The 26379-nt window shown below is 46.0% G+C and overlaps 1 protein-coding gene across 3 annotated transcripts in view; it reads left to right on the top strand.

Moving 5' to 3' along the window:
- LOC130889602 (uncharacterized) overlaps positions 1-26379 on the top strand; it is a 74393-nt gene that overhangs the window by 46445 nt on the left and 1569 nt on the right. Inside the window, exons 1-3 of one of the 3 annotated variants that reach the window (XM_057793451.1) lie at positions 17603-17765; positions 21197-21331; positions 23262-23342. Coding sequence is in view for 1 of the 3 variants with exons in the window: in XM_057793449.1 (XP_057649432.1) it covers positions 23262-23342 (81 nt within the window). In the remaining 2 variants the exon portion in view is untranslated. Of the gene's footprint in view, positions 1-17602; positions 17766-21196; positions 21332-23261; positions 23343-26379 lie in introns of those variants that run through there. The other 2 variants (XM_057793450.1, XM_057793449.1) reach the window with 2 other exon arrangements.

Genomic DNA, 26379 nt, shown 5'->3' with positions numbered 1-26379 from the left:
ACCATTCTTTTCAACCTTCTTCCAGGCACGGAGCAGCAAGAACACCAGGAGAGTAGGCAAGCCACGGAGGGTCTGTCTCAACAGATCTACTCTGCCTTCCCGCGTCTGCGCTTGCACACACCTTCACGTCACCAAACTTTCAGGTGGACCACCCACTCTGCACTTTGGTACCCCACGGTGCTCTGGTTCAGTTTGTGCCTATCTCAGCAAGCCTTTCTCCCAACCCTGTCCCGGCTTGTTGAAGTTTTTCCTCATGTTAAATTTAAGAACAAATCAGTTATCGCCTGCTCCTGTAAAAGCCTTCTGATTTTCTGGAAAGGGAAGGAGAAAAAGCACTTCCGTTGGTATAGGGTCTCATCTCTTGTGCGGTTCCCCCACTAACCCGAGAACCCCCAGCATCCACGGTATAGGCTCCTTAGTACGCTTCCAGGAGCCCTTCTGGACTCAGCCTACTTCTTGGCACATAGACCACCATGCCGGATTCTATCTTGGGCCCGGAAGCTCTCTCGCTGTATGTTTCCCTGGGCTGTTATATCCCGACAGAGAAGCCCACAACAGCAACTAACTTTGTGTTTCACCTGTTCCTCCTCAACCCCGGGCAGTGAATTTGGAAGGCTTGTATTCTGAGGACCTAGCACAAGCCTAGCACCGAGACCAGACTCAGCCCGTCTAGAACAAACTCACGGAAATGCTTGCCTTGTCTCCTCAGCCATCTCTCCCGCAGAGCTGACTTTGCTCTTTGCAAGTCTGGGAAAGCGGGTTTTTCTGCTCTGTCTCTTTTGAACCTATTTTATTTCCCCTGCTAGACTGCAAACATCCTTGAGGGGAGGAACAGAGGAGGATCGATGGGCTCCCTATCCCCCAAGCCTGTATCCTTCCCGGTGGCCGCAGGTCAATAAACGTTTGTTTAATTGAATTGTTGGATGCTGCGCTCAGCTAGCTGCTAAACAACCCCATTTAAGGGGTTAACTAATAACACTCAGAGAAGTTCTTCTCCTTCGGGGGCATTTGCATTTTAATGGGAATCTTAAAAACCCAAAGGGAATGTTCTCTAATGGTAGGATCTCAGGCATTGGGAAAGGCTTTTTTTTTTTCTTTCTTTTCTTCCTTCCTTTCTTTTTTTTTTTGACGGTAGTGGTTCAAGGTGGGAACCAGGAAAGGTTCCTCTACCCCAGGGTCATTGAGGGCTTATGTGCAATGGGACCCAGTCTTGTAAAACTTATGAACAGAATTATTTTAAGTACAAAATATTAAATATATACGATTAAAAGCTAGTTATAATGAAATACAATGGTCTAAATAGACAAACAAAATTTGCAATATAATAATATTTATGCTTCTTATTTAGGCATTAATAAAGACTTTGGGCAGGTCCAATAACTACTATAATATTGTCATAGTGATGACGATTTATGGTATTTGGATTATCTGTGATCTTATTGACAAAAAAAAATCTTAGACTGCTCATATTACCTTGACCTCTTGTTATTCATCTGAGTTGGGGGTGGGGGGTGCTAGGAATCCAACCCGCAGTCTCACGCATGCTTAGCTGCAGACCCAGCTCCATTACCTGTCCATGACTGAAGGAAATGAATTGCACAATTCACCTCAAAGTCTCTGTGTTCCTTCCGGTTTCAGAGTTCAGTCCTGGGGCAAAGAGCTTGATCCCAGGATGCTCCATCCGACAGTTATCTTAGCTGAAGACTGAGATGGCCTCTCTCATCCCGCTACGGGGGAGGGGGGGGGGTTTGGGGCATTCCCTAAAGCTGGCGAGATAACTAGTTTGGGTCTGTGTTCGTATAGTTCTCTTTTTAACACCAAACACAGAGAAAAGTTTCCAGTCCATTCCAAGTTACCCTGTATATGTAGTCACTTAGAGGTGACTTTTCACAGGCAGATTTAGCCTAGGATTTGGGGCGGTGCAGGGGCTGGGCACATAACTCTGCTCTCAGTGAAGGAAGGCTTATGGCTTCTTGAACCTTCTGTATTTGTGACCTGTTTTCATCTGACAGATTTGTATGCCACCCTGGATATATAGCTCTACAAAATAATCATTTACTAAAAATGTATCATAAAAATATATTTTCGAGCAGTTTCTTGATACACATATAACTTTACCATTTATTAAAGATGAAAGCAAATTTGCATATTAATGAGACAGATGTGCTTGTTGTTTTTTATATATAAAGAGTGAAATCCTGGTTGAATATTTGATGCTGCAGGATGCAGAGCCTCTCCAGTGTTTTTCCGTGTTAGTGGATATGATTTCACGATTGTCAATGTTGAGAACACCACATCCCTTCAATGGTCAGTAGATGATGACAGACGCATGTTTAAGGCCATTTTGGAAATTCTGTCCTAATCCCAAACCAAAATTCATTTAATGGCTTTTATGAAACTCTAGCCACTCAGGCAGAAGGATTTTTAGAGAGTGATATGCTTTTGTTTGAGCTCAATGCACAGGGGAAACAAACCCGGCAACGGTTCCCTCCCCGTTTTACCAGGCACCTGACAAGTCCTATGCTGTTGAGGAGAAACCGTGTTAGATTAGTTACTACTGCTAGGCAGCCACCACAGATTACCAAAGAAGACTATTAACTAGAACCACTGTGTTTCCAAATTATTTTCCCAAGAAAACAGCAAAATCCACTTCTTGAAGTCTGACAGCTGGGTGGTGGTAGTGGTGGCTGGCTGTGGTGAAAGCAGTGGCCGTGCAGGCCTTTAATCCCAGCCCTCAGGAGGCAGAGGCAGGTGGATCTCTGAGTTCGAAGCCAGCCTGGGTCTCCACAGCGAGTTCCAGGGCCGCCAGGGCTACACAAGAAACCCTGTCTCATAAAACAATAACAAAAAGTTATTTAAACTAAAATCTTGACAACATAACTTTAATTAAAGACTCCAAACAAGAGTGAAAACAGTTAGGAACATTCACATGTCTTTGTATTTATTATACATACATGACTTTCTGAATGTTCCCAACTAAAAGTCACAGATAATTTACACAGTTCTAGCTCTCCTATAAGCAAAACAGATTATATGAATTATCAATAATTATTAATGAAGTATTAATAAATACTTGTCAAATTAAGGGCATGACTAGGAGTTTCTTAAACTAAACGCACTGATACAATACTGTTCAAAGTCACACTCATTTGATATTTACACGCTGAAGAATGACAGTAGGAAAATATGAAAAGTCTTTGCTTCCCGTAAACCATTATGTTCCTACAAGATCAGAAATCTTTTTGTGTACAAGAACGACTGCTGCGGTTCGTAACATATGAGAGTCTGGACTGTGAGCTAGGTATTTCAAGCCCCCTTTGTTGGTGTCATGTGATTTGGGCAGGGCAGGTTGACCATACTGTGTGCTCAACTTGGGCTCACTGTGCATTCGAATTTTGAATTACTTTTGATTGTTGTGAATTTAGGAACTATTGCCAATGTTTCTGTTATACCCTCCCTCCCCCCACTTTCCAGCTGTGCCACAGCAGGCCATAGCCCACAGTTTAAGCCATCTAGGGCTTAAGGGATATAAGTAAAGTCTAATAGGAGCAGGGCACATTGTTACCAAGATGTTGACACTGACTTCTTAAAACTCTAGTTAAAAATTTTACTTATTTATCTGTTTGTTTATTTATTGTCATGTGTGTGACTGTATGTCTCTGTTGGGCATATGTGTACATGCGTGTACAATTGCATGTGCCTATGTATACGTCCAGAGACTAGAAGAGGGCATTGTGTACCCTTCTCTGTCACTCACCAGCTGTGTATTCCTTTGAGGCAAGGCTCACTGAACCGGGAGCTGGTGTTTTCTCAGCTAGGCTGGAAGACAGCACACCCCAGAGATCTTCTGTCTCCACCCACTGCAGAGCTGAGGTGATAGGCAGCGGTACAGCCAGAATATTGTGGGTGCCGGAGTCTGGACTCTGGTCCTCCTGCGTGGTCAGGAAGTACTCTTAACTACTGAGCCATCTCCCTGGGCCTTAGATCGTTGTCTTTAAGGCAGATGCTGAGGTGTTGTTGCCTGTGGCGTCTCCTTAGTCTCTTGCACGCCTTTTCGTCTGCGGAGTTCATCCTGCTGTCCCCTCTGGTCTCCAGCTTCCGCTGTCACCTCCCTGGTGCAGGGGGGGGGTCTCTTCTTCCACTCATAATTCTAAATTTTACCTCTCATTTCTTTACTTTCATAAATAGGCCACTTCCTCGTGCCGTCCACTGTCATCCTGTGGCTCTCGGGCATTTGCTTCCTACGATGGCTGCCTGTTTGTAGGTAGTAGACATAGCTCGGTAGATGGTCACACGCCTAGCACACAAGGCCCGGAGTTTAATCCCCACACTACCACCTCCCCAAATTCCCATTGTGATGAGTCCTCATTCCCTCCCACACGAGTCACTTTCTGTGAATTCAAACAACACGCAAGGTTTGTTTTGGTTTGGCTTGGTTTTGGTTTTGAACATCACATCTTTCATTTAGCACAGCAATGTCAAGATACATTTACGCTCCAGTGTGTCACTGTAATTTTTTTCTTTTCTGATAAACGATGTCCCGGTGTGCAGGTGTACCACATTTGGTTTATACATACATAAACCAAATAAATGCTCATATGTAAACCAAATACGTAAATGCTCATCAACTGAGCATCTAGATCGTTTCTACTTTTTGACTTGCTGTGAAGACTCACAGGCAAGATTTTTGGGGAATATGTTTTTACTTCTCCTAGGTAGAAATCTAAAAGTAGAATTGTTGGAACACGTGGAAAACTCAGCTCTAACTTTTTTTTTTTTTCTTTTCTGAGACAAGATTTCTCTGTGTAGCCCTGGTTGTCCTGGAACTCACTCTGTAGACCAAGCTGGCCTCGAACTCAGAGATATGTGCTACCATCGCCTAACCAGGTTTTAAGAAACAAGAAATTTATATTCAAAGGTGGCTGCATTATTTTACATTCCTATACAGGAGGGGGGGAGAGGGAGGAGGAGGAAGAGGGGAGGGAGGGAGGGAGCTGGGGTCGTCCTCACCAACACTTGGTATTGCCTACTTTTCATTGTAGCCATCCCTAGTTGGTATGTGGTGGCATCTCACTGCAGATCGGGGGATTTTTCAGCCCTTCCTTTTCTGACCACAGTGCCCCTTTTCTACCAGTTTCTAAGCTAGAAATACAGTTTATGTTAGTCCTGCCCCCTCCCCTCTTCACCCCTGCTAATGCTCCGCAGAAGAGAGCTGCTACAGTGTTGCTCTCCGCCAGCTCCACAATGTCCTCCTTTCCCTCTCAGGGTCTACATCATCTCATACCCAGGGCTCTAAGCCTAGATGTGTATTTTAGCTGCTTTCCTTGCCAGTTGTTTGCTCTGCAAACCTCCCATCCCCATGCTGCAGGTTAATAGGTAGAATAGCAACATGCAAAGAAAGGGGCAGGTGTGGGTGCGAAGCCAGGGAACTCTGCGCATCCTCAGCAGTAGCCTTGGCCATCACGTGACCGTGAGCTGGTCCTGTAGCTTCTCAAAGCCCTGTTCCTTCATTAACCTCCCCAAACCCCCATTTTTCTCATGAGCAAAGTGAGCTAATAATAGAAGCGGAGTTATAGAGTTGTTCTCTAATAGAATTAGCTTAGAAAGCCCTTAGCATGATGCCAGGTACAGGGAGAGCACTCAAATCAGCATTGACTTAGAGTGTTAATGATTGTGTTATTACCGCTTCTTAGGGGCCAGCCATCTCCTGGCCCTATCACGTGGTTTGCATAAGGATCACACGTGACTGAGAATGTGGAAATGCTTTGAAGAATGCTGTGCGCATGATAGCTACGTGGGTTTCCCGTACTCAAGGGGAGGCAGGTACAGCACAGGTATCACCCCTAGCCTCACATTTAAGACTGAATCTCTGTGCTATTTAACAGCTGTGAGGCCGGAGCAAGTTATTTAGCCTCTCCAGATTGGTGTGTTCCTCTGTGAAGTGGGTACACAATTAAAAGTCACAGTCAGAAAGATGCTGTAAGGAAGCTGTTGTACAGTATTGAGTCAACTAAACCTTTTCGCTTCTTTTTTCAAATCATTAATGTATCTTTTATATATGCTTTCTCTAGATTGTTTCTTTTACTCAATTCTCACTGTATCTTTAAAAAGAGGTTTAATTTCTCTTCTTTTATGTGTATAAGTCTTTGAGGACGTATGCCCTTGTGTGCAGGTGCCCTTGGAGGCCAGAAGAACGCATAAGATCTCCTGAAGCTAGAATTGCAGGTGGATCTGAGCCACCTGCAGTGGATGCTTGAGAATCAAACCTGGGTCCTCTTGGGCAAGTGCTCCTAGCCGCTAAGCCACCTCTGCAGCCCCAGTTCCCCTTATATTTACCCAACTGTACTCGCCAATGACCCTACCATGTGTCCAGACAGAGGCTGCCGGGTGGACTGAGCCAGCGCCACCTCAACCCGACTGCTTTTAACCTCAGCTCCACACTTAGCTGCAGGTTTTAATCACTTAGCTTTCTGAATAAGAAAGGCCCTTACTCCCATAAAGCAGTTCGTACCTCATGGGGTTTTCTGAGTATTAAATAAGATGAATTGTTTGGGCACGTGGCTGGTCTGTGCTAACAGCTCTGTAAAAGACAGACAGCTGTCACTCTGATCATTTCTAATGTCCTTTGTCATTCCTGTTTTCTGATTCACTACTGTGTCCTTTTCTAGTGTCTGACATGGCACCTTGCCTGTCCCTCCTGGCCATCCTTTCCTCCTGCATCCACCCAGTCACATTCTTACAAGGTCACTTTAACCTTTGGTCCCTCAGGAGATTGTCATTCCTTTCCCCAGACTCTTGACTCAAGCTTTGTTTTCCTTTTCTCTGGAAACCTGTGGTTTTTAGCATGCCTGTAATTCAATTAAGCTCTTAACTGTTATTAAACATTTTTTATTGTTGTTTCCTCAGCCGAGCTGTAAGATGTCTTCAGCTTCTATTGCACTCTCCCTCACTCCTGCTTAATTTAACACAAATGATCGACGATAGAAGATCAAACATTGCAAAATAATAAAAAATGTAACCCAGGTTCTTTGGTCACCTGTATAGCGCCCTCAATTCCTACGAGTTGAGACTGATTCGACCAAAATTACTTTTCTCAAGCAGCACAGAGTGGAGAAAGGGGGGTGAATGAAGACTCCCCAAATCAAGGTCAGGGTTACTTAAGTAGACAAAGCCTGCCTCTCCGGGCACTAAAGCCCTTGTTTTTGTTTTCCTCTGACTTCTTGGAGTTTCTCTGCAATTCCAAACTCTTCCTCCAATCCCAGAAGGGCTGCCCCCCTCGGAAAGCCCTCTGAGCATCTGCCTGGCTTCAGTTTCTGAAGAAGGACCTCTGGGTTTCAGAGTTAGCCCTTCCATTCATCCCATAATATTCCTTTGCTGCAGTCTGTAACTATGGAGGATGTGACTATGGTCAGATAGTTTCTCAGAATAAAGTGGAGTTAACCCTTTATTGTGTTCCCCCCATTGGGAAGTGATATCTTATATCCGAAGGTATGAATTTCTAATGGCAGAATTGAAAGGAATGTGCTAAGAGATCTCAGTGAGTGAGATTGGGTACAAGCATGAAGGGAACATTGTGGGGGGTGGTTCTGAGTACCCCTAAAATCTCTCTCTCCAGCTCATCCCACTCTGGGCCATCTGGAGAGAACCAAACCTAACAATAACCGACATCTCTGGGATAGTTACGTTGTCTCGGGCACTACTTGTATGTAGCCACCCAGGGTCATTTATTCCCCCAATGCTTGAGGAAGAAAAATACCATTACTTCATGCCACAAGGTCTGGCATAGTCAAGTTCTTTTCTTAAGGTCACAGCTTCCTCGTGGCAGAGCTGGGATTCAAATTCAGGCAGCTTCACCAAGAGCCCCTCCACCCAGAGGTAGCTCTCACCAGATGAGCGGCGGGGGGGGAGGGGGGGAAGCAGAGGTGCGGGCTTTATGAGGAAAATCTCGACGTCATCACAGCAGACAAGGTGCTGTCCCTCTGCTGAGCAGGACACTGCATGGAGGGCGGGCGGTGCTGGCTCAGCTGCCCATCTGAACCTACCTGACCTTCAGTTTGCCTCAAATGCCTCCACCTCAAGGAAGCAAGGTTCCTGTAGCCCTCCCCACTCAAACAGCAGCTCTCTTCTGATTGCCATCTTGCTTCTTTGCCTCTGCTCAGCCGTTTATTTATCACCTCCTTTCTTGCCTTGTGGCTATTTATATACATTGTCGCACAGCCGAGCCCTTGCCCATTGCTGAGTCCTCAGCTTCGCTCACTCCTACGCATTCGGAAGACTCTGCTTGGTTTTGTTTTTGCATTAATTCTCCTGTCTACCTGGATACATCTCTTTTGCATACATCCGCCACCCGGTATTTATCCATATCAATTATTATAACTGATTATAAATGTCTACTTATCAGTATTCCTAACTGGGTAGACCCCCAGATTCCAACACCGGGGGGGAGGGGGGATGCCTTCTATTTCCTTTTCTATTTTGATTCTTTAGCATTTTGCACGAGGCACATAATGGGCAGTTACTCAACATTTTAATTTTTTAATGAATAAATTCTCCAAGTCTGATGAGCCTCAAACACAGGATTGCACATTTAAATCTTTTTTTTTTCCTCAATATGCTCTGCATTTAGTAGATGCTTGATAAATATAGCAATGATAAATGATTCAAAAACAAAACAGGCATAAGAGTCTGCTCTCAGGTTTGGGGGTGGGGCCCAGAGACGTACAGTAAGAGGTTGGTGGTATTCGAGGCGTCATATTTAGGTGTGTTTTCTAATCAGTGATAGAAAGAACTGGAATGTGTGAGGAAGGAAAAAGGGGGACTGTTACCTGAAGTTTCTTGGCTACAGAGTATAGTTCAATGTTCAAACTTCAATATTCAGGTTCCCATAGGTCTAAAGTCACTATTATTGCTGTTATACCATTATTAGACCTTAGAGTAGATGGGCACCAAAGAACCAAGGTGACCTCAGCAATGAGAATTGGCTAGAGGAGTGGGCCTTGTATATATAGCTAAAGTTGCATAGATATCTTTAGGAAGACTGGAACCAGGATTGTCTGTCCAACAGTCCTGACTTGGAAACAGAAGAAACAATAAATTGGTTAGAGGAGGAATGTATGAACACGGGGGGCTAGAAATATACAGAGCAGAGGAGATAGAGTTAAGGTTATCCCCAAAGTTTGGGGCCTAAGGGAAACTCCAGGGAATTGAGGAGAGTGATTTGGCTTTGATAGATGGTGAATTCAGTTCTGACCTCTTCACGGGGATGAGCTAGAATGCAGCATCAAATTCAACTAAGGCCTGAACTAGACCCTGGGTTTGCTGGTCCTATGCAAAGAGAGAATGGGCAAACTTGAGAGAACATGAGAGGGAAGAAGACCAAAGAATGAAGGATCTTAGGAAGCAACCACATTGAGGGGTGGGGAGACGAGCTAAGTCAGCAAAGAAGACAAACCCAGAACAGCTACTGATAAGTAGCAGTCCCTTAGGAGCTAAAAACTGGAGGAAAAGGCAGAGGTGAGAATATTTGGCAGCTGGGTTAGGTGGATCGGGAGGGGGGCAGAGGTGGGAATATCATTGGCGGTGGACTTGGCGGCTGGGTTAGGTGGATCCGGAGGGTGTTTTGGTAACCGGGCTGGAGTATTTACAAACAAGGGAACCACTCACCTTTTGAATGGCTCTGGATGAAGAGAAAGGGGAAGCGGGTATCATTTAAAGACGTTACTGAAGAAAGAGATAAAAGTCACACAAGAGACCAAAAACTTTGCTTGGCTCTCCCAAGGTGGGAGGAAACAAGACTGACCTCGCAATGTAGGAGCAGTGCAGATCAAAATTGGAATCTTTTCTGGGGAAATGACACCGGCAGCGACGAGGACATATAAAAGGATTACTAGGTACACTTGGTGTTTCATTGTCTGAATTTTGCTTGGGATCCACTTTCTGGCTTAAGAATGTGCTAGTGCTGTCTGGTAGCCCAAATGTAGAAAAAAGCACAGATGAACACAGGCAGTAGGGACTTTCACTGCTGGAAGGATGGGTGGTCAAGGGTCCAAGGGAGGCTGCCTGGCTAAGGGCAGCAACCTGCATGCAAACCGTGGTGGTGAAAAACCACGAAATGGTTGGATGACAATTCCAGAGAAGCTGCAAAGAGATTGTTTGTGTGAAATGGAAGGGACCCAAGAGCAAAAGCTAAACATGTGTAGATGAGGGACAAGATGCCTAAGAAAACGTCTGGTCTGGAAGGTAATCAAAATGAGGGTGGCAGAAGCATCTAGAACTGTTGTTTGGGGGAAGCAGTTAAAAACAAAAACGTGGAATAACAAATTAGTGGAAATTGACAAGGGAGAGGAAGTGGGACTCTAAGGAGAGGTTTGAGGAGCTGGTATGAAAACCTAGGTTAGCTCAGTGGTGGAGCTCCTGCTTGGCAGGCATTGGTCCCTAGGTTTAATACTCAGCAATGCAGGGATGGCGTAGCAGTTACAGCAGTATAGAACACTGGCTACTCTTCCAGAGAACTTGGGTTCCATTCCCAGCACCCACATGGTGATTTAAGATCATATTTAATTCCAGTTCTAGGGGATCCAACTCTCTCTTCTGGCCTCTGAGGGTATCAGGCACACAGGATGCATAGATATATATGCAGACTAAATATCCACGGCTTTTGTTGTTGTTATTTGTTTGTGTTTTAAGTATGGAGACATATATAAGGGCTTTAGAGAGGAGCACTTTGGGAGAAACGGTTGAACCACACTGGGTTGCCGCTTGTTAGGCTGCGTGGACTACAGTCAGATTAGAGAAGGTGTGGAGACTGTCAGCATTATGCCCACCACTTAGAGCTCTGGAACACGGCTGATTGACTGTCACACAGCTGGGATTTTAGGGAATACAATGATGAGATAAGAAATACAACCATTGATGAGAAGCCAAGGACAATGGCACTAGGTTTCGATCATAATACATGAACTGGCTTTGTGGAAGCTTAGCTTGTTTAGACACTCACCTTCCTGGACGTAGATAGAAGACCTTCGTCTTCCCGCAGGGCAGGGAATTTGGACTGCTCTTCAGTATCAAGAGGGAGGGGGAATGGTGTGGGGGGAGGAGATGAGGAGTGGGGATAGGGGGAGGGGAGTGGGAGCAGGGGGCAATATTTGGGAGGAGGGGAGGGAAATGGGACACGGGGAGCAGGTGGAAATTTTAATTAAAAAAGAATAAAAATAAAAATAAAAAAAATAAAAATAAAAGAAATACAACCATACAGGCTGACACATGGACTAAAACAGGGTGTTACTTTCTTGGAGGCTCTGCACTTCACCTCCATGAAAGCTTCGCAGTCAGGATGCCGAGAGCTGGTGGCTCCAGGCAAAGGTTCAGGAGAGAAGGAACGCAGACAGACCCCTACTTCATGACGAGGATAGTTAGCCCTGCATTTTCAGGCAAGGATGAAGCTCTGGGATTCCTCCATGGATTTTCATGGAGAGCTGTTTTTCCTTCAGGGCAGTTTAAGAAGCCGTACCTGGGCTAACTCACCACAGCACTGGGCAAGTGAAAGATGCCATTCCAGTCTAACCCTGCATTTTTCAGTCAGTGTGACCCTCAGTGGCATTCCCTTGGCCTTGAAATTCACCGGTTCTGCACAGTAGGAGTGCACAGTAGACTAGGAAGGAATGAGCTCTAACAATAAGAACCTATGGGCATGCTGAGGGCCTTGACCATGGCAAGAGCTTACTGGGAACTCCTGTAGCCTTGACACCAACTGGCCCAGTGGCTTAAGCTTTCTTAGTTTTGATTCCAGGACTCCTCAAGGTTTTCTCTCTTACAGTCACTCATAAACACGTTGTGAATGAGCAGTTCCTAGAAGTTAGGACAGTGCTCTAGGGCCCTGGATTAAAATCCTAGTCCCTCACAGTGGGTGCAGTCTTGGCAAAGCATTCAATTTCCACATCAAAACTGTCAGCTGCGAGATGGCTCAGTAGATGAGAGCACTGCCATGTTCCCTCAGAGGGCCCAGGTTCAATTCCTAGCATTCACATGGTGGCTACACTGGTCTTCTATATCTCCAGTTCTAGGGGATCTGACAGACACCCTCTTCTTTTTTTTTTAAAAAAATATTTATTTATTTATTTATTTATTTATTTATTTATTATGTATACAATGTTCTGTCTGCATGTGTCCCTGCAGTCCAGAATTGGCACCAGATCTCATTATGGTTGGCTATGAGCCAACATGTGATTGCTGGGAATTGAACTCAGAACCTCAGGAAGAGCAACCAGTGCTCTTATCCACTGAGCCATCTCTCCAGCCCCCCAGACACCCTCTTCTGATCTCTGTGGGTACTGCACACATGTGAGGCACAGACATATATGCAGGTGAAACACCCACATTCATACAAAAATATTAAAACACCTGTCATCTGAGAAACAAGATGGATTCTCTCAATCATAGTATTTGGGCATGCTTATCAAGAACGGAGGAAACAAGAATACTTGTCCCTCCAACTTGAAAATTGGTGTCCATGGCTGGGCAGTGATGGCACATGTCTTTAATCCCAGCACTCAGGAGGCAGAGGCAGGCGGATCTCTGAATCTGAAGTCAGCCTAGTCTACAGAGTGAGTTCCAGGACAGCCTGAGTTACACAGAGAAACCCTATATCAAACAAAAAGAACAACAAAAACAAAAGAAAAAGGAAGGAAGGAATGAGGGAAGAAAGAGAAAGGAAGGAAGGGAGGGAGGAAAGAAGGGAGGGAGGGAAGAAGGAAGGGAGGGAGGGAGGGAAGGAGGGAAGGAGGGAAGGAGGGAGGGAGCGAGGGAGGGAGGGAGGGAGGGGGGGAGAGAGAGAAAATAGGTGTTCAGAAAGCCAGGAGACAAATTTAAATAATACTGCAAATCTGTTGAAAAACTAGGAAGTCAGACTTGCATCGTCCCAGCTTGAAGGCTACTGCATGTTTACTGTCCTTATGAGAAGCGAGATTCAGTGAGAAAAGTCAAATCCAGGTTATGAAATGCCTTTATTTTTATCAGTCTTACCATTTGGAGCAAGGAGGATTTCACAGAGTTTCTCGAGTAGCAGAAGCACCATGAGCCCTCTGTTTACAAGATATTTTAGAAGGATCTCTCTATTATCCCTTAGCCTTTATGCATATCCAGTATGTCAGGCCCTTTTATACCAAAAGCAAGTCTTTGTCCAGTGAGAGGAGACGTGTGCAGGTCAGAAAATTCAGAAAGAAAATGCTCTAGAAAAAAAAAACCTATTGTGCAGAATAAATGATATTTAAAACACATGTCTGTCCTGTGTGTAATATAGCTAAACTAACATGACTGCGAAGCTAACCTTCACACTTGCTGCTTTCTAACAGGCTTAAGGTCTTGATGCCATTGCCTGTACCCCAGTGTTGTGTGTGATCCTCATCTTCATTTTCCTTTCGATTCCGTAAATAATTTTGAACTTTAACACATGGCTGTGTGAAAGCTTACTGTGTAGCAAAAAGTAGTTAAGGCTCTTTTTCTTTTTTATAAGTACATCATTGTCATTGTTTATTGTTTAGCTTGCTGACTAGCGGTGACCTGAATTGGAATATCCTAGTTATGTTGGCCAGTTTTAGGTCAGCCTGACACAAGCTAGAGTTATCTTAAAGAAGGAAAATCTGCAATTGAAAAATGCCTCCATAAGACCTGGCTTTAGGGCATTTTCTTGATTAGTGATTAATGAGAGGATCCCAGTCCATTGTGGGTGGTGCCATCCCTGCCACTGGTGGTTCTGGGTTCTAGAAGAAAGCAGGTTGAGCAAGCCTCAAGTGTAATGGTCTGTCCTGTCCCTTTAAGAGATGAGCCCCACCCCTCCCTGTCCACTGAGGCAGACTAATCTTCTGCTTCCAGTCTGAGCCCTTTCCTTTTCTGTCTCTCTGCTAAAGAGACAGTTTTGCCTCTCTCCCTTCTCCCCTTCCTCCCCATTTCTCTCTCTCTCTGTCTCTCTCTCCCTCCTCTGCTCTTCTCCCTTCTTCTCTTCCCTTTCATAACCCACTAAATAAATAAATACCCACTTTTCTCTGCATGGTGTGCCTACCCTGTCTCTGTCTCTCACCTGCGATGGCTGCAGCTCCTCATGGGACTGGCTGCTCCCCCAGGTCTCTTACCCACCATGTGGCTCCCTGCCTAGGACCCACTGGCCCTCATGGCCCACAGGCTACTTGGGAGCCACCTGCCTGGGACTGGCTGCCTTTGTCTCAGGACCTGCTGCCCACTGCCTACCACCACTCAAGGACCTGCAGGATTTTATTTTTACCATTACATTTATTTTACCATAATGAAACCAAGTCACGGTACCAATGTTATGGTTTAAATAAAATGGCACTGATAAAATGCTGAAGAGTCTCCAAGGGGTGCAGCGGCAGACGCTGCAGGTCCCCAAGTGACGGCAGTGGGCAGCAGGCCATGAGACCATGCTGCAGGAGCCATGCAGAGGTGAGAGACAGAGACATGGATAGGCATGCCATGCAAAGTGAGGTTGGGTATTTATTTAGTGGGTTATGGAAGAGAAGGGGAGGAGGAGGAAGAACAGAGAGATAGAGAAATGGGGGAGGGGAGAAATGGGGGAAGGGAGAGAGGCAAAAGCTGCCTCTTTGGGGGAGAGATGGAAAAGGAAAGGGTTCAGGCTGGGAAGATTAGCCTGCCTCAGTGGACATGGGAGGGAGTGGGCGGGGCTTGTCTCTTAAAGAGACAGGACAGACTATTACAAGGAGGAACAAGCCAGTAAGCAGTACCCCTCCATGGCTTCTGCATCAGCTCCTGCCTTCAGGTTCCTGCCATGTTTGAGCTCCTGTCTTGACTTCCTTCGATGATGAACAGTGATGTGAAAGCATGAGCCAAATAAACCCTCTCTTATAGTGATATTTAATTTATGTTTTAATAAATAAAGCTTGTCTAAAGATCAAAGGGCAAAGCTAAGCCACTAGAGGTCAGGCAGTGGTAACACCACCTTTATCCCCAGGATTTGGGAGACAGAAGTGGATGGATCCCTGTGAAATCAAGGCTATCCTAGGCTACACAAAGTCAATGCAGAAACAAATCCAGGTGGTAGTGCCTCACCTTAATCCCAGTACTAGGGAGTCACACCTTTAAGCCCAGCCCTACAGGGAATATAAAATGGGAGGAGTGAGGGGGTTAGTTTGCTTAGTCTGTGGTTGCCCAGCCTTGGTAGAGGTAAGACTTCTCCAGTGGCTTGGCTGCTTTGCTTTTCTGTTTTTCAGGTTGAACCCCAATACCTGTCTCTGGGTTTTTATTGTCCGTGCTACACTTTCCTCTCCATGTTGCTTTAGTCATGTGTTTCATTACAACAATAATAACCCTAACTAGGAAAGAAGTATTTTGGCAGTGGTTTCCTTTTAGTGATACACTCTATATGATCTGAGACCCTTTTACTTACATTAGCAATCTCAAATGTCTCTTACATATTTCTGGTTTGGTTGTCTTATCTCATATGCATACCTGACTTTTCCTCGCACCTCTTTTACAAAGGTTTTTAGCTATATTGAATCTATTTTCCTCTCTCTCTCTCTCTCTCTCTCTCTCTCTCTCTCTCTCTCTCTCTCTCTCTCTCTCTCTGGTTTTTCGAGACAGTGTTTCTCCGTGTAACAGTTTTGGCTGTCCTGGATCTGCTTTGTAGACCTGGCTGGCCTCCGACTCACTGAGATCCGCCCGCCTCTGCCTCCCGAGTGCTGGAATTAAAGGTGTGCGCCACCACCGCCCGGCCTTGAATCTAATTTCTAAGGCCAAATAATTGACAACACCCCTAACCAATCCCCCAAAACAATTTTATTTGTCATTTAAACTCCTTTGTTTGCTCTCAGGTTTATATTATTTAGATCTACCCGACTCTTTAAAATGTATAAACTCAAGTCTCAACAGAACACAAAGAGAAAATATCTTGCCACAGTTGTTCAGATTCTAAGCCAGGGAGAAATTATATGTTAACTCACTTGGCCAGTCATGAGTTCTGAGTCGTTTGGAAAGCAGCGAACAAACTTTGTCTTTTAGGGTTCTCTTATACCATCCTTTACAACAGCACTATTCCTTAAAAGGGCACCGCAAGGAAGGTTCCCTATTTTATAAACAGAAAAAACTGAGGCAGAAAAGGCTGTCCTGGTTAAATCCATGGGCAAGAGAAAAACAGATAGTATGTGGGTAGGTCTTTTGGCTGTGTTGCTTGCATCCACCTTCAGGGAGATAATGTACCCTCTCAGGTAGACTGAATTCATTCAACTGTGTTAGAAAAGCTTTGGACCAGTGCACAGAGTTGCAGAAACATCTTTAAGATTGACTCTGCAAAGTAGGGTTTTGTGGGGAAGGGCAGACAGTAAAGACGGCTGCTCACGGTAGTAAAACCGGCCCCACAAAATAGGAATAACCGGAATCTGAGCTTTAAACCATGATGTGAAAAAAGTGCAATCTAAAGAGCAAACATCGCACTTCACTGGGAATAGGGCTGAACGAACCGGCTTCAATTCTCTACAACAACGCTCTTCCGAAATATTAAGGGAGTAATACTGCGGTTGGGGAAAGACCTGGGAGCCAGGGCAGAAGGTGCCCCCTGGGGACCCTAGGTAGTGATGGCCAGGCAGAACGGGGCGGGGCGGGGCCCGAGGTGAAGGAGACCTTGCAGTCGCCACCGCGCCTGCAGGACCCCTGAGAGTCCGCTCTGGAAAAGCGGGAGAAGAGAGCCAGCCGAGGGGGCCTGCTCTCCAGAGGGAAGAAAGCCGGCCCTGGCGAAGGTAGAGCAGACACCAAGAGGCAGGTGGGAGGGCTGGCAGAGCCAGGGCGGAATCGCTGCGTAGAGGTGTGAGGAGGTGGCATGAAGATTGGGGACTAGGCCTGGACCCGAGCGGCGAGAGAGTGAGGGAAGACCGGTGCCTTCAGCAGCTCCCAATTAGTTTCTGTCAAAGATAGCCAAATTCTACTCTGCCCTTCCCCCTTCCGCGCCTTTTCTAGTCCCCGTCGGTGGCTCCCAGTACTACCGGAGGCCGTGGGGAGTCCGGGTGAGTGAGCGTCGGGAAGAGGGCGAGGGAAGGAAGGGAACCTCCCCGCCGCGCCACCCGCCCCGCGGGTCCTGCGGGAGGATCTTTTAGTTGAGAAAGAGGGTTCTGCGGCTTTAAAGCGGGCAGTGGGCGTCACCGCGGGGGACCCGGTGACTAGCCGGGGCGGGGGTGGGTGGGCAGGGTCATGCAAAGCAGGAGGCGGTGCCTGCAGGGCGGGCCCTCGTGCAGCACTGAGACGGGGGCGGGGCCTCCGGGTGGGCGGGGCGAGGGCGGCTTCTCCCGGGCCCGGCGCGGGAGGGGCTGGAGGCCGCGGCGGGCTGGTACCATCGAGCGCGTTCGGGCAGGGGGACGGGTGGCATTCCCCCGGAGGGGGCGGGACCTGGCGGCGGCGGGGCCAGGGCCCCATTCCCCGCCGGGCGGGCCGGGGGAGGGGCGCGCCTCCGCTCGCGTCCGAGGCGGGGCCCGCGGTACCTTTCGTGGCGCGGTGCGGCTGGGGGAGGGCCTAGGGGAGGGGGAAGGGGCGGGCCCGGGAGGGGGAGCCGGAAAGGGGGAGGCGCCGGCGGACAATGGAGCCTATGTGTGCCTGCGGGAGTGGGACGGCGCCGCCGCCGCTGCTGCCGCCGCCTGGGGGAGACGCTGCGCCGCCGCTGCCGCTGGCCCCGGCCCCGGCCCCCCGGGGCTGAGAGCAGCCCGGGACCGCAGCCCCCGCCCGCGTCCGCCCCTCCCTGGCTCCGGCCCGGGGTAAGTGGCCCCGGGGAGGGGGAGGGGCGGGCCGGCGCGGCGGGGGCCGGGTCCGCGTGCGCGTGTGGCCGGGGGGCCTCCGGGGGTCGGGGCGCTGGCTTGGCGACTTGAGTCTGGAGGAACCTGTTGGGGGAGGCAGGGAAGCCTCGGGAGCTGTGGGAGAGACCGGGGCATCTCTCGGGGTTTTAGAGATTGTGTCCCAAAGCTGTGCTTGGAGAGCTTACCTGAGGGGAGAGGACCGTCTCGGGGTCCTGGGATGGAGGGGCGATAGAGAGGAGAAGGACCGCGAAATTAGGGGGTTTCTGGTTGAGTTTGGTGGGGTCTATAAGACCCCGGAGATGCATCGGGGGAAAGGGGACTCCGCAGGCCAGTGACTTGTTGAGGGGATGGGGGAGGTGAAAGCCTAGAGGAATGTCTGAGTTGTAAAGGGTTCCAGCAGGTGAGTTGGCGATGTCTAGGTCACTGAGTCATTGTGGGGGTCGTAGAACACACCAGTGATTTTCAAAGTGGAGCCCTAGACGCTGGCTGGCCTTTGAAAGTTGCAAAGACTATTAAGATGTCACTGGTAAGTGTTGGGTGATCTTGGTGAAATGGAGATATCTTAGGAGTTGGTTGTTACTTCAGAGGGAAGGACTAGGCCTGTAATAGGACTGCTGGGGACCTTATGTTACGGTTGCCGAGGATGAGAAAGAAGTCTTGAAATCTGTCCTCCAAGCTTTGGTCTGTGGGAAGTAAGGAGGAGCATTTTTTTTTTTAAGTGCTAAGAGTAATTCTGAGGCTAAGATTGGAGTCGGGTGGGTACTTAATAAAGTCATTAGACAGAGTAGAGAAATGAACGAAAATATTTATCTGTGGAGACAGTCTCCAAAGCAGGATGCAATTGATACAAAGTTAGACTCTAGTTAAGGCAAACACAAGTCAACCTCTGGCAGTGACTTCAGTAGGAAAATGACTGAGCGCCATGTAAAAAGGCAGTTTGATTGAGTATTTGTTAGCATTTGATAGATTATGGAATTAAATGCTCGTTTGGGCTAGAGAGATTTGGGCTCTTGTGTAGGGAACACAGAGTGATGAATTAGTTATAGCAGGTAACAAGAGTAAGTAAAATAGTTGAGAAGTGGGTCCAAAGGGCGCTGGAGGGTAAGGCAGTGTTTAGACACTAGTCAGTATGGTTGTCTTGTTGGTTTGGAAGCTTTTGAATGGACGCAAGTCATCAGGAAGTTTAACACTGAAGAAATGTTCGTGTGCAACTCTGATAGTCCTGGGGACCAGTAACAAAGTCCTCTGGCTTCCGATGATATGTAGTAAGAAGAGGGTTTGTTGGGTGTTACACACATGTTTTGAGGATGAGGGCTCCACTAACTGTTGTTTTGGAGAAGCTGAAGAAATGTGGAGGTGTGTGTATGGCTTTTGACAGTTTTGTGCCCTAGAAGTTCGATATTGAGTCATGGAAGTCTTTGTGATCAATGTGTTGAGTATAATAGTTATAATATGATATTATATAATATGATAGATGGATAGGAAAGTCATTGGCCTAAACATGAAAGCCCAAAGTCTTTATAGTTTTCTATTTATAGGGCAAGTACCATAGAAATGGTTCTTGAGGAAAAGAAATGTTTTGTTCTGGATTCTAGTTAACCAACATAAGCAAAAAAAAAAAAAAAGTGCTTATATGCATTGGAATTTCTTCTATGGGTATTTCCCCCTTGACCTTCAGAAATGTCTGCTGCTGTAAACCAAAGGAAAATGCTCTACAGTTTGTAGGGGGAAAGACCCAGAGCTTTGACCAGCTTTGTAACCAGTGGATATTGGATCATGGTGATCTGGTACAGTGGTAAAAACCCTTGAACTTGGAATCAAGGTGTTCAAGCTCTGGCTGACTTGCTTTAGACTGGGAACAAATCTCCTGCTCTCTGGTTCTGCCTATGAAGTAGTGATGCTGCCTGCTCTAACCATTCATGGCTGCCGTTCAGCCTAGCAAGTTAATGCCTGTCCGAAAAGTCTTTGAACACCTCTGAGGATGAGAGATTATGGACCACAATTTTTTTTTTAAATCTGATTTTGACTGTCTCACTAACAGACCAAATTCAGCTTTTGTATAATTATAGTAATATGTTTAATCAAAGAACAAAAGGGGTTGTTTTGTATACATGTTTTGGTCTGCTGTCTGAATTTATAGAGTTTTCTATTAATTTTGAAAGGTAATACCTTCTTTCAGTGTTCAATGGTAAGGCAGTACTTTTGATAGTAATTGTGAATATGTGAGCAAAAGTCAGAGCGGCAAGCGAGAGGGTAGGTGCTGTGATGTCCGTCTAGGCTGCAGGAGACTTGCATTGTGGCCTAAGGCCTGTTTCTTGCCTAGTCCTCTTCAGCCATGAGACAGTGTGGGCCAAATGACATCCCTCTCTGCCTCCGTGAGCGTGATGGGAGGGAGAGTCTGTGGAAGCTTTTCTCGCTCTAACTCTAGGGTTCTTAGTGTTTCTGTGTCCCAGTACTCTCTGGCAAGCACGTGGCGTAGAGTCCCACCTGAGAATGCTTCTTAAATGCACGAAATAAAATACAGAGAAGTACAGATGGGTTGTCAAAATGTTCGTGGTGATAGGGTAATGTGTCTGCTGCCTTGTAACGCGCTGAATAATGTCTAATGAGACTGTGATTTCCAAGTAGTGAGGAGGAGAAAGTATGTGTCATTATGTCAGCGGATCTTCAACTAATGTGTCGTGAAAATGTGTGGTGGGACTGTTGGTGGCACAGGCACAGGATTGCTAATACCACACCCATGTTGAAGGCTCTGCTGACTTCATTATCAGAGATTAGTCAAAGTGACAATCTGCGTTATCTGTCCCCTGAAGGCACCAAGCCACCCTCCTCTCCTTAGGTCTGCCTACAGACTCCAGGGGAGCCGTGAATCACGGAGTTAAGAACTACCCTAGACCAACTGAGTCTGATTTTTTTTTTTTTTTTTTTTAGACTGATTTTTGAAAGTCAGCTTCTGGCTTTGTGGGTTTTTTTTTTTTCTTTTTTTTTTTTTTTAAGTATCTCCGTCATTCTAAGAACAGGGCCATAGAGACAATATGAAAAGCCAAAGACCATTTTGCAACCTGTGATGGGCATTCTTGGTTGTAGCAAGGGTTAGAAACAAGAACACTTTGTTGAGAGAACACTTTCATGCCTGGTAGATTTTACTTTCCCAGGTACCCTAGTCGCCACTAGTATATGTAATTCCTGGCAGGGTTGATTTCCAGTTCTTTTCTCTGACTTGTGTTTAAAGTTTGCTTGGTTTGCTTTCTCTCCCTATTTTTGATTGACTGCTTTCTTACTGCCTCTCCTTCCAGATGTGCCTTGGCCACAGCGCACTGGAGAATGGGTAGTTTTCCTTGGAGTCAGTGTGAATTTGAGGATGAACTTTTCCTTTCTTCTTGTCGTCATAGGATTGAATGTGGGACTAGCTGGTGTCACTTCGTATTGACCTAAAAACTCCTGTGTGGTGGGGTGACAGTTCTCCTCCTCTGTAAGTTCCTCCCTGCCCCAATGTAGAAGACAAAGCGAAGTGAACAACTTGAAAGGTAAAAACCTCACTGTACGCCGTAACTTTTGTGAATATGTTAGGTTTTTGTCTCTCTGAGGTTTCTTATAATGTAAAACCGGACTGCTCTCCTTAAGTTTCCCAAAGTGAAAGTCATCAAAGCAGATGCAGGTCAAAACTGCACAGGCCACTACCCTGTGTCTTGTGTGCTGTGGGGCCTTGTGTTTGATTCGCCTCACAAAGCCGAGGAGAAAGGCAGACAGAAGTGGAACTAGTATTCATGTCCCCTTGGGTTTGCGGGAATGTGGGTAGAGTAGCAAGCTTACTGTGATACATCGATCAACCATCAGTTGTTGGGTTTTTGCTGGGTACCAGGAGCTGAGGTGATGATTGACACTGTCCTCAGGGAGTTCCCTGTCTAACTGTAACAGTGATGCTGTTTTTGAGTGTTAAATAGATAGTGTGTGCATAGTACTGGTGGGCCCTGGATGACATACGTAGCTGACAGTCTAAGAAAATGTCTCAGAAAAGGATATAGGTTGCCATTATTCTTAAGGACAGTAGTTAGAATTTACTTTGAACACTTGAATTTTATCAGTGTTTAGCTTGCTATGAATTTTGATTTGTTTCCTTAACGTTTAGTAGCCATTGAAAGGCAATCGATGCATTTTGCCCCATGAATACTAAACCACATAGCAATATTTCGTGTGAACTGAAGTTTTCTGCATGTGCCCACTGAACCGTTTGTTTTTCTCTACATTCTGGAGAGATTGGCTCTTCCTTTTGTGTGCTTGAAGAAGCCATTTCGTTGTTGGCGAGTCAGAAGTTAAGAATGAGACAAGGAATGGAATCTTAAGGCCTTTTAGTTCCACATTCTAAGTATGACACTATGCCTTTTATGGAGTAGCGGTCATAGCACAGAAATGAAATTTGTTAAACATGACATACTTCTAATAAACTTGACTTTGTAGAGCAGGGAACTGAGAAAGCGGCATTGGAAGAATTGAAGTTGGAATTTTGATCCTGAGCTCAGTCAAATTAATTTGTGAATTTACTTAAAACTTTGCTAATCTTACAGAGTGCACTTTTAAAGGTCCCCAAATAATTTGGCTCTAAAACCTTCTAGAACTGCGTTCCCTTGGCAGTCACAGCTTCTGCAGTGAGATGGTTCAGCCAATAGAGGCACCGACAATTTGAGTTGAGCCTTCAAGACCAGACCCATGTGGTGGGAGGAGAGAACCGACTCCTACAAGTTTTCCCTGGACCTCCACACACGCACCATAGCACACATGTGCATGCATGCACACGCATACTTAATAAACAAATAAGTGAAAACTGTAGATCTTTAACAAAGTGTTATAATGCTAGTCTACAGAGACTGACGTTGGAAGTCATTCCGTTTCCAGCTTGCCTTAGTTCAGCACATCACTTTGCACACAGTAGGCGAGTTTGTTCACTCCTGAGCTCCTCCTGAAGTGTGGAAATGCATTTTCTTGGCAGCCCTTTCCACATAGAGTTGCGGTTGTGCAGAGGGAGTAGCTGTGAGTGGCCCTGAGGTTGTAAACTCAGAAGCGCCCTTGGCGTTTGTCTTTTTGAACCTTCACAGTTAACCTTCTAGACCAGTTAGAAGTGGTAGAAGCCAAAAATGTGAGCTTTCTTTTTTTCCATAAGTGCCTAGAAATTTCAAAGAAGAAAAGTTTATTTTTATCTGTACTCAGTATCTCCTTAGCCTCTGGAAACAAAATGTGTAGTTGGGAAGAAAAGAAAACCCCAAGGGCCTTGAAATATCTTGAAATATAAGTTTTATATACATCCTGAACAGTTGGAAATTGATTCTGATGTCCTCCTCTTTAAAATCCCAGAGTAAATAGAAAGCCTGTTTTTCTCCTGTTACCCCACGATTGTCACATCGATAATGCTGACCCACACAGATGTTTTTAGGAACTCTCACCCACTTTATTCTCTTCTAGGTGAGGGTCACCTTTGAGGAAGGAGCTCCTGACTCCCCACCCCATGATGAACTCTGCAGTGTCGTGACCCTTGGGGTTCTGGTGAGTGCACTTGGCTGGTCGCAGGAAAACCTGTTCCTGCTTAGGAACATGATCTTTGCAGAAACCTTTAACTTTCTTTCATGATTGATATTTTTTCTTCTTTCTTTCAGCTCTGTCTCCCTACTCTTCACCTCTGGCAACTGCCATTCTCTTGCCTACTTCTGAGTTCATCTTATTATATATGTGTGAAGTTATATGGTATTTGCCTTTCTGTGCCTGGCTTATTTTATTTAATGTCCCCTAAATTCAACTACGTTATAAATGACAGGATTACCATGTTTTTTAAGGGCAAGTAACCCCAGGGGGGAGGAGAATTTGTAGTTTTTAAATCTATGCAACCATTGATAGATACTTAGATAGGTTCTGTATCTTAGCTATTATTAAGAATTGTGCAGTGAAGACCAGGTGTAGTGGTTCACACATTAAGCCCAGTACTGGGGAGACAGAAGCAGAGGCAGGTGGATCTCTCTGAGTTCAGACTGGAACTCAGTACCCCTGTCTCAGAAATCCAAAAACAAAAAATATCCTGCTATGAAGATACCTCCTGGACATACTCATTTCGCTTTCTTGAATAGTTTTTGAACAAATACCTAATACTCTGGGCTTCATAGAAGCTAGGAGTAGAAGAACGGGTAATGTTAGTCTTGGTGCCTACCTTCATGGAGATTGTGTAGTCCAGTGGGAGAGACGAGTATTTCCCAGGTGATAGGAAGTACGGAGAGGATTCTGGGGGACCCAAGGTGCTTTGAAACTGTGATGGAAGATTTCATGTAGGTGGCTGGTTTAAGATGAGGAAAACCGGAAGGGAAGTAGTTTTAGGAGGAAGACCAAACTAAGGTGAATCTTCATGTTTAGTCCTGTCAGTTTTGACCATCCAGGGAGGTGTCAGGTAGCAGCTGCGCTTACAGGCTTGGAGAGTACGTACAAGTCAGATCCATAGAGCTGTTGGCATAGCAGGAGCTCACTGAAGGAGAAGAAAGTTGCTTCTCTCCTTCCTTCTCATTGGCACTTATTTTGGTGCCAGAAGGATATACTACAGTGGGCCTGAGTGCTAACTGGCAAGACCTGTTGGACATGGAAAGTGGACGGTATGGCCAGAGTATGAACCCTCAGCAGGCAGAGTGACCCTAGGCGTGAGCCAGACCCCTGTTGGTGGACTGAGCTTTGCCGAAAAATGACTGGGTTTTGTTGTTTATTTTGATTATAATGAAGCAAAAAAGAGATGGGTAGTGTGGGAAGGAGTCTTGCAGGTTTAGTGTAAGGATATCCCACTTGGTAAGATGTCTTCTTCCCATTAAGTATTAGCCAAGCCCACAGACAGGAACCACAGCACTCAGGCCGTGGGGGCAGGAACCACAGACAGGAATCACAGCATTCAAGCCGTGGGGTGTACAGGTTCCACGCCTACCAAAGTGACAGAGTATGACACTGTCTTAAGGCAAAACAAGACAACAACAAAAACCCAGTAACCCACAAATTAGGGTTAGAGAGGAAGGAAGGAAAATGGTGGGTAGATAGAGCATATTGGAGAAAATATGAAGTGGTTACCTGGCAGAAGGAGCTGACTGCCGAGTGGCTTCCCTTGCCCGTACATGGCACTACATTGTGAAGAATGCCCACCTGGGGCCCAAGGGTTTGGGCCAGACACCAGCTCTACCACTAACAGAGTGAACAGCAGTTTTTCATTATTAAGACAGTTGTCTTGTGAGGTTGCTGTGAATGAGCTGATAGATGTATGAAGTGCTTAGAATGATGCCTAGGGCCTAGTGAAAAATTTCAGATTTCTGAAGAGAAGGGAGAAGCATGGAAGTAGACCTGAGGAGTGAGGCGTCTTCCCTCAGAAGGGAGTCCTCTGAGGGGGTTCTGTGCACGATGTTTTCCAGACCTTCACTGTTGGAGAGTTGTATTCTTCATGGCTGTCGTGAGACATCTGTGGGCTGTGCTCAGTTGTTCCTACTCTCAGAGGCAGGCTAGAGCTAGGCCTGATGTCACCTTTGAGCACCTCTCTCAGGTTAGGAATTAGAAGTCTGGACTTTATTCTCAGCTCTTGTTCTTTCATGTTCCTTTTAACCTCTGTTCTGTCTGTCCATCCACAAACAAAGGTTGAGGAAACTGGGTTAGAAAGAGAGCCGGGGTCTGAGAGCGCTGATTGGCTAGAAAAGCCATTCCTGCCTGTGCACTCTGCTTCATTCAGGTGAAAAATACCTGCCGATCAAGGTCAGGGAAATTGTGAGAGTAAGAAATTGTATGTGAAAGTACTTTGAAAATAAGAATATTTTATGTTCATGGCATCATTATTAGAAATAATCTATGCTTCCAGCTCGTCATAAATGCCTGGCAGACAAATGAGCCAGTTTGATATTTGTGATGTATTTTGCATTTCTTGGGAAGAAGAGTTCAGCACAAATGCCAGGTGTTTTCGTTTTCTGAGAAGCTGATAAGTCATGGAGGGCCCAACTGTACCCTTAGTACATCATGCTGAGTAGTGCTGAGTAGTATAGAGAGACCAGAGAACATACAATCAGGTTCTTGTCCACAAAGAGCACAGTCTTCACGGGGAGGAAATGACACAAAGGATTGCTCAGTGCCAGTGACCGAGCACTAGACTGTGGTGCCCACGGAAAGTGCCAGAAGTTACACACAGATTATACAGCTGATAACGGCTTTCCTTGGAGGAGGTAACACTCTGGACTTGTCCGCTCGGGATTCATTTGCTGTGTCTGCTTTACCGATGATTACTGGTTTTGAAAAAGAATGTAAAAAGTGGTTTCTGATCTTAACTTGTCACATTTGACAACCAAATCCATCCTATAGTTTAAACTGTAAAAGGAAACAGACCGAAGGTATTAGGGGATAGAAATGAGACCTTAAATGTAATTACGCTCAGTGTGTTCTTTAGAGTTCTGCTTCTGGAGGCCAACTTAGATCCACTCCAGAATATCTTTTTCTAGTTCTCCTTCCTGCCTCCTTTACTAAAACAGGAAAAGATGTCGTTCTGTGGGGCTGGAGAGATGGCTCAGTGGTTAAGAGCATTGCC

Source organism: Chionomys nivalis, chromosome 18, assembly GCF_950005125.1.
Source record: "Chionomys nivalis chromosome 18, mChiNiv1.1, whole genome shotgun sequence".
Lineage (NCBI taxonomy): Eukaryota > Metazoa > Chordata > Mammalia > Rodentia > Cricetidae > Chionomys > Chionomys nivalis.
The sequence above is the reverse complement of the archived record's forward strand: the minus strand, read 5'-3'. Positions and strand labels throughout refer to the sequence as shown.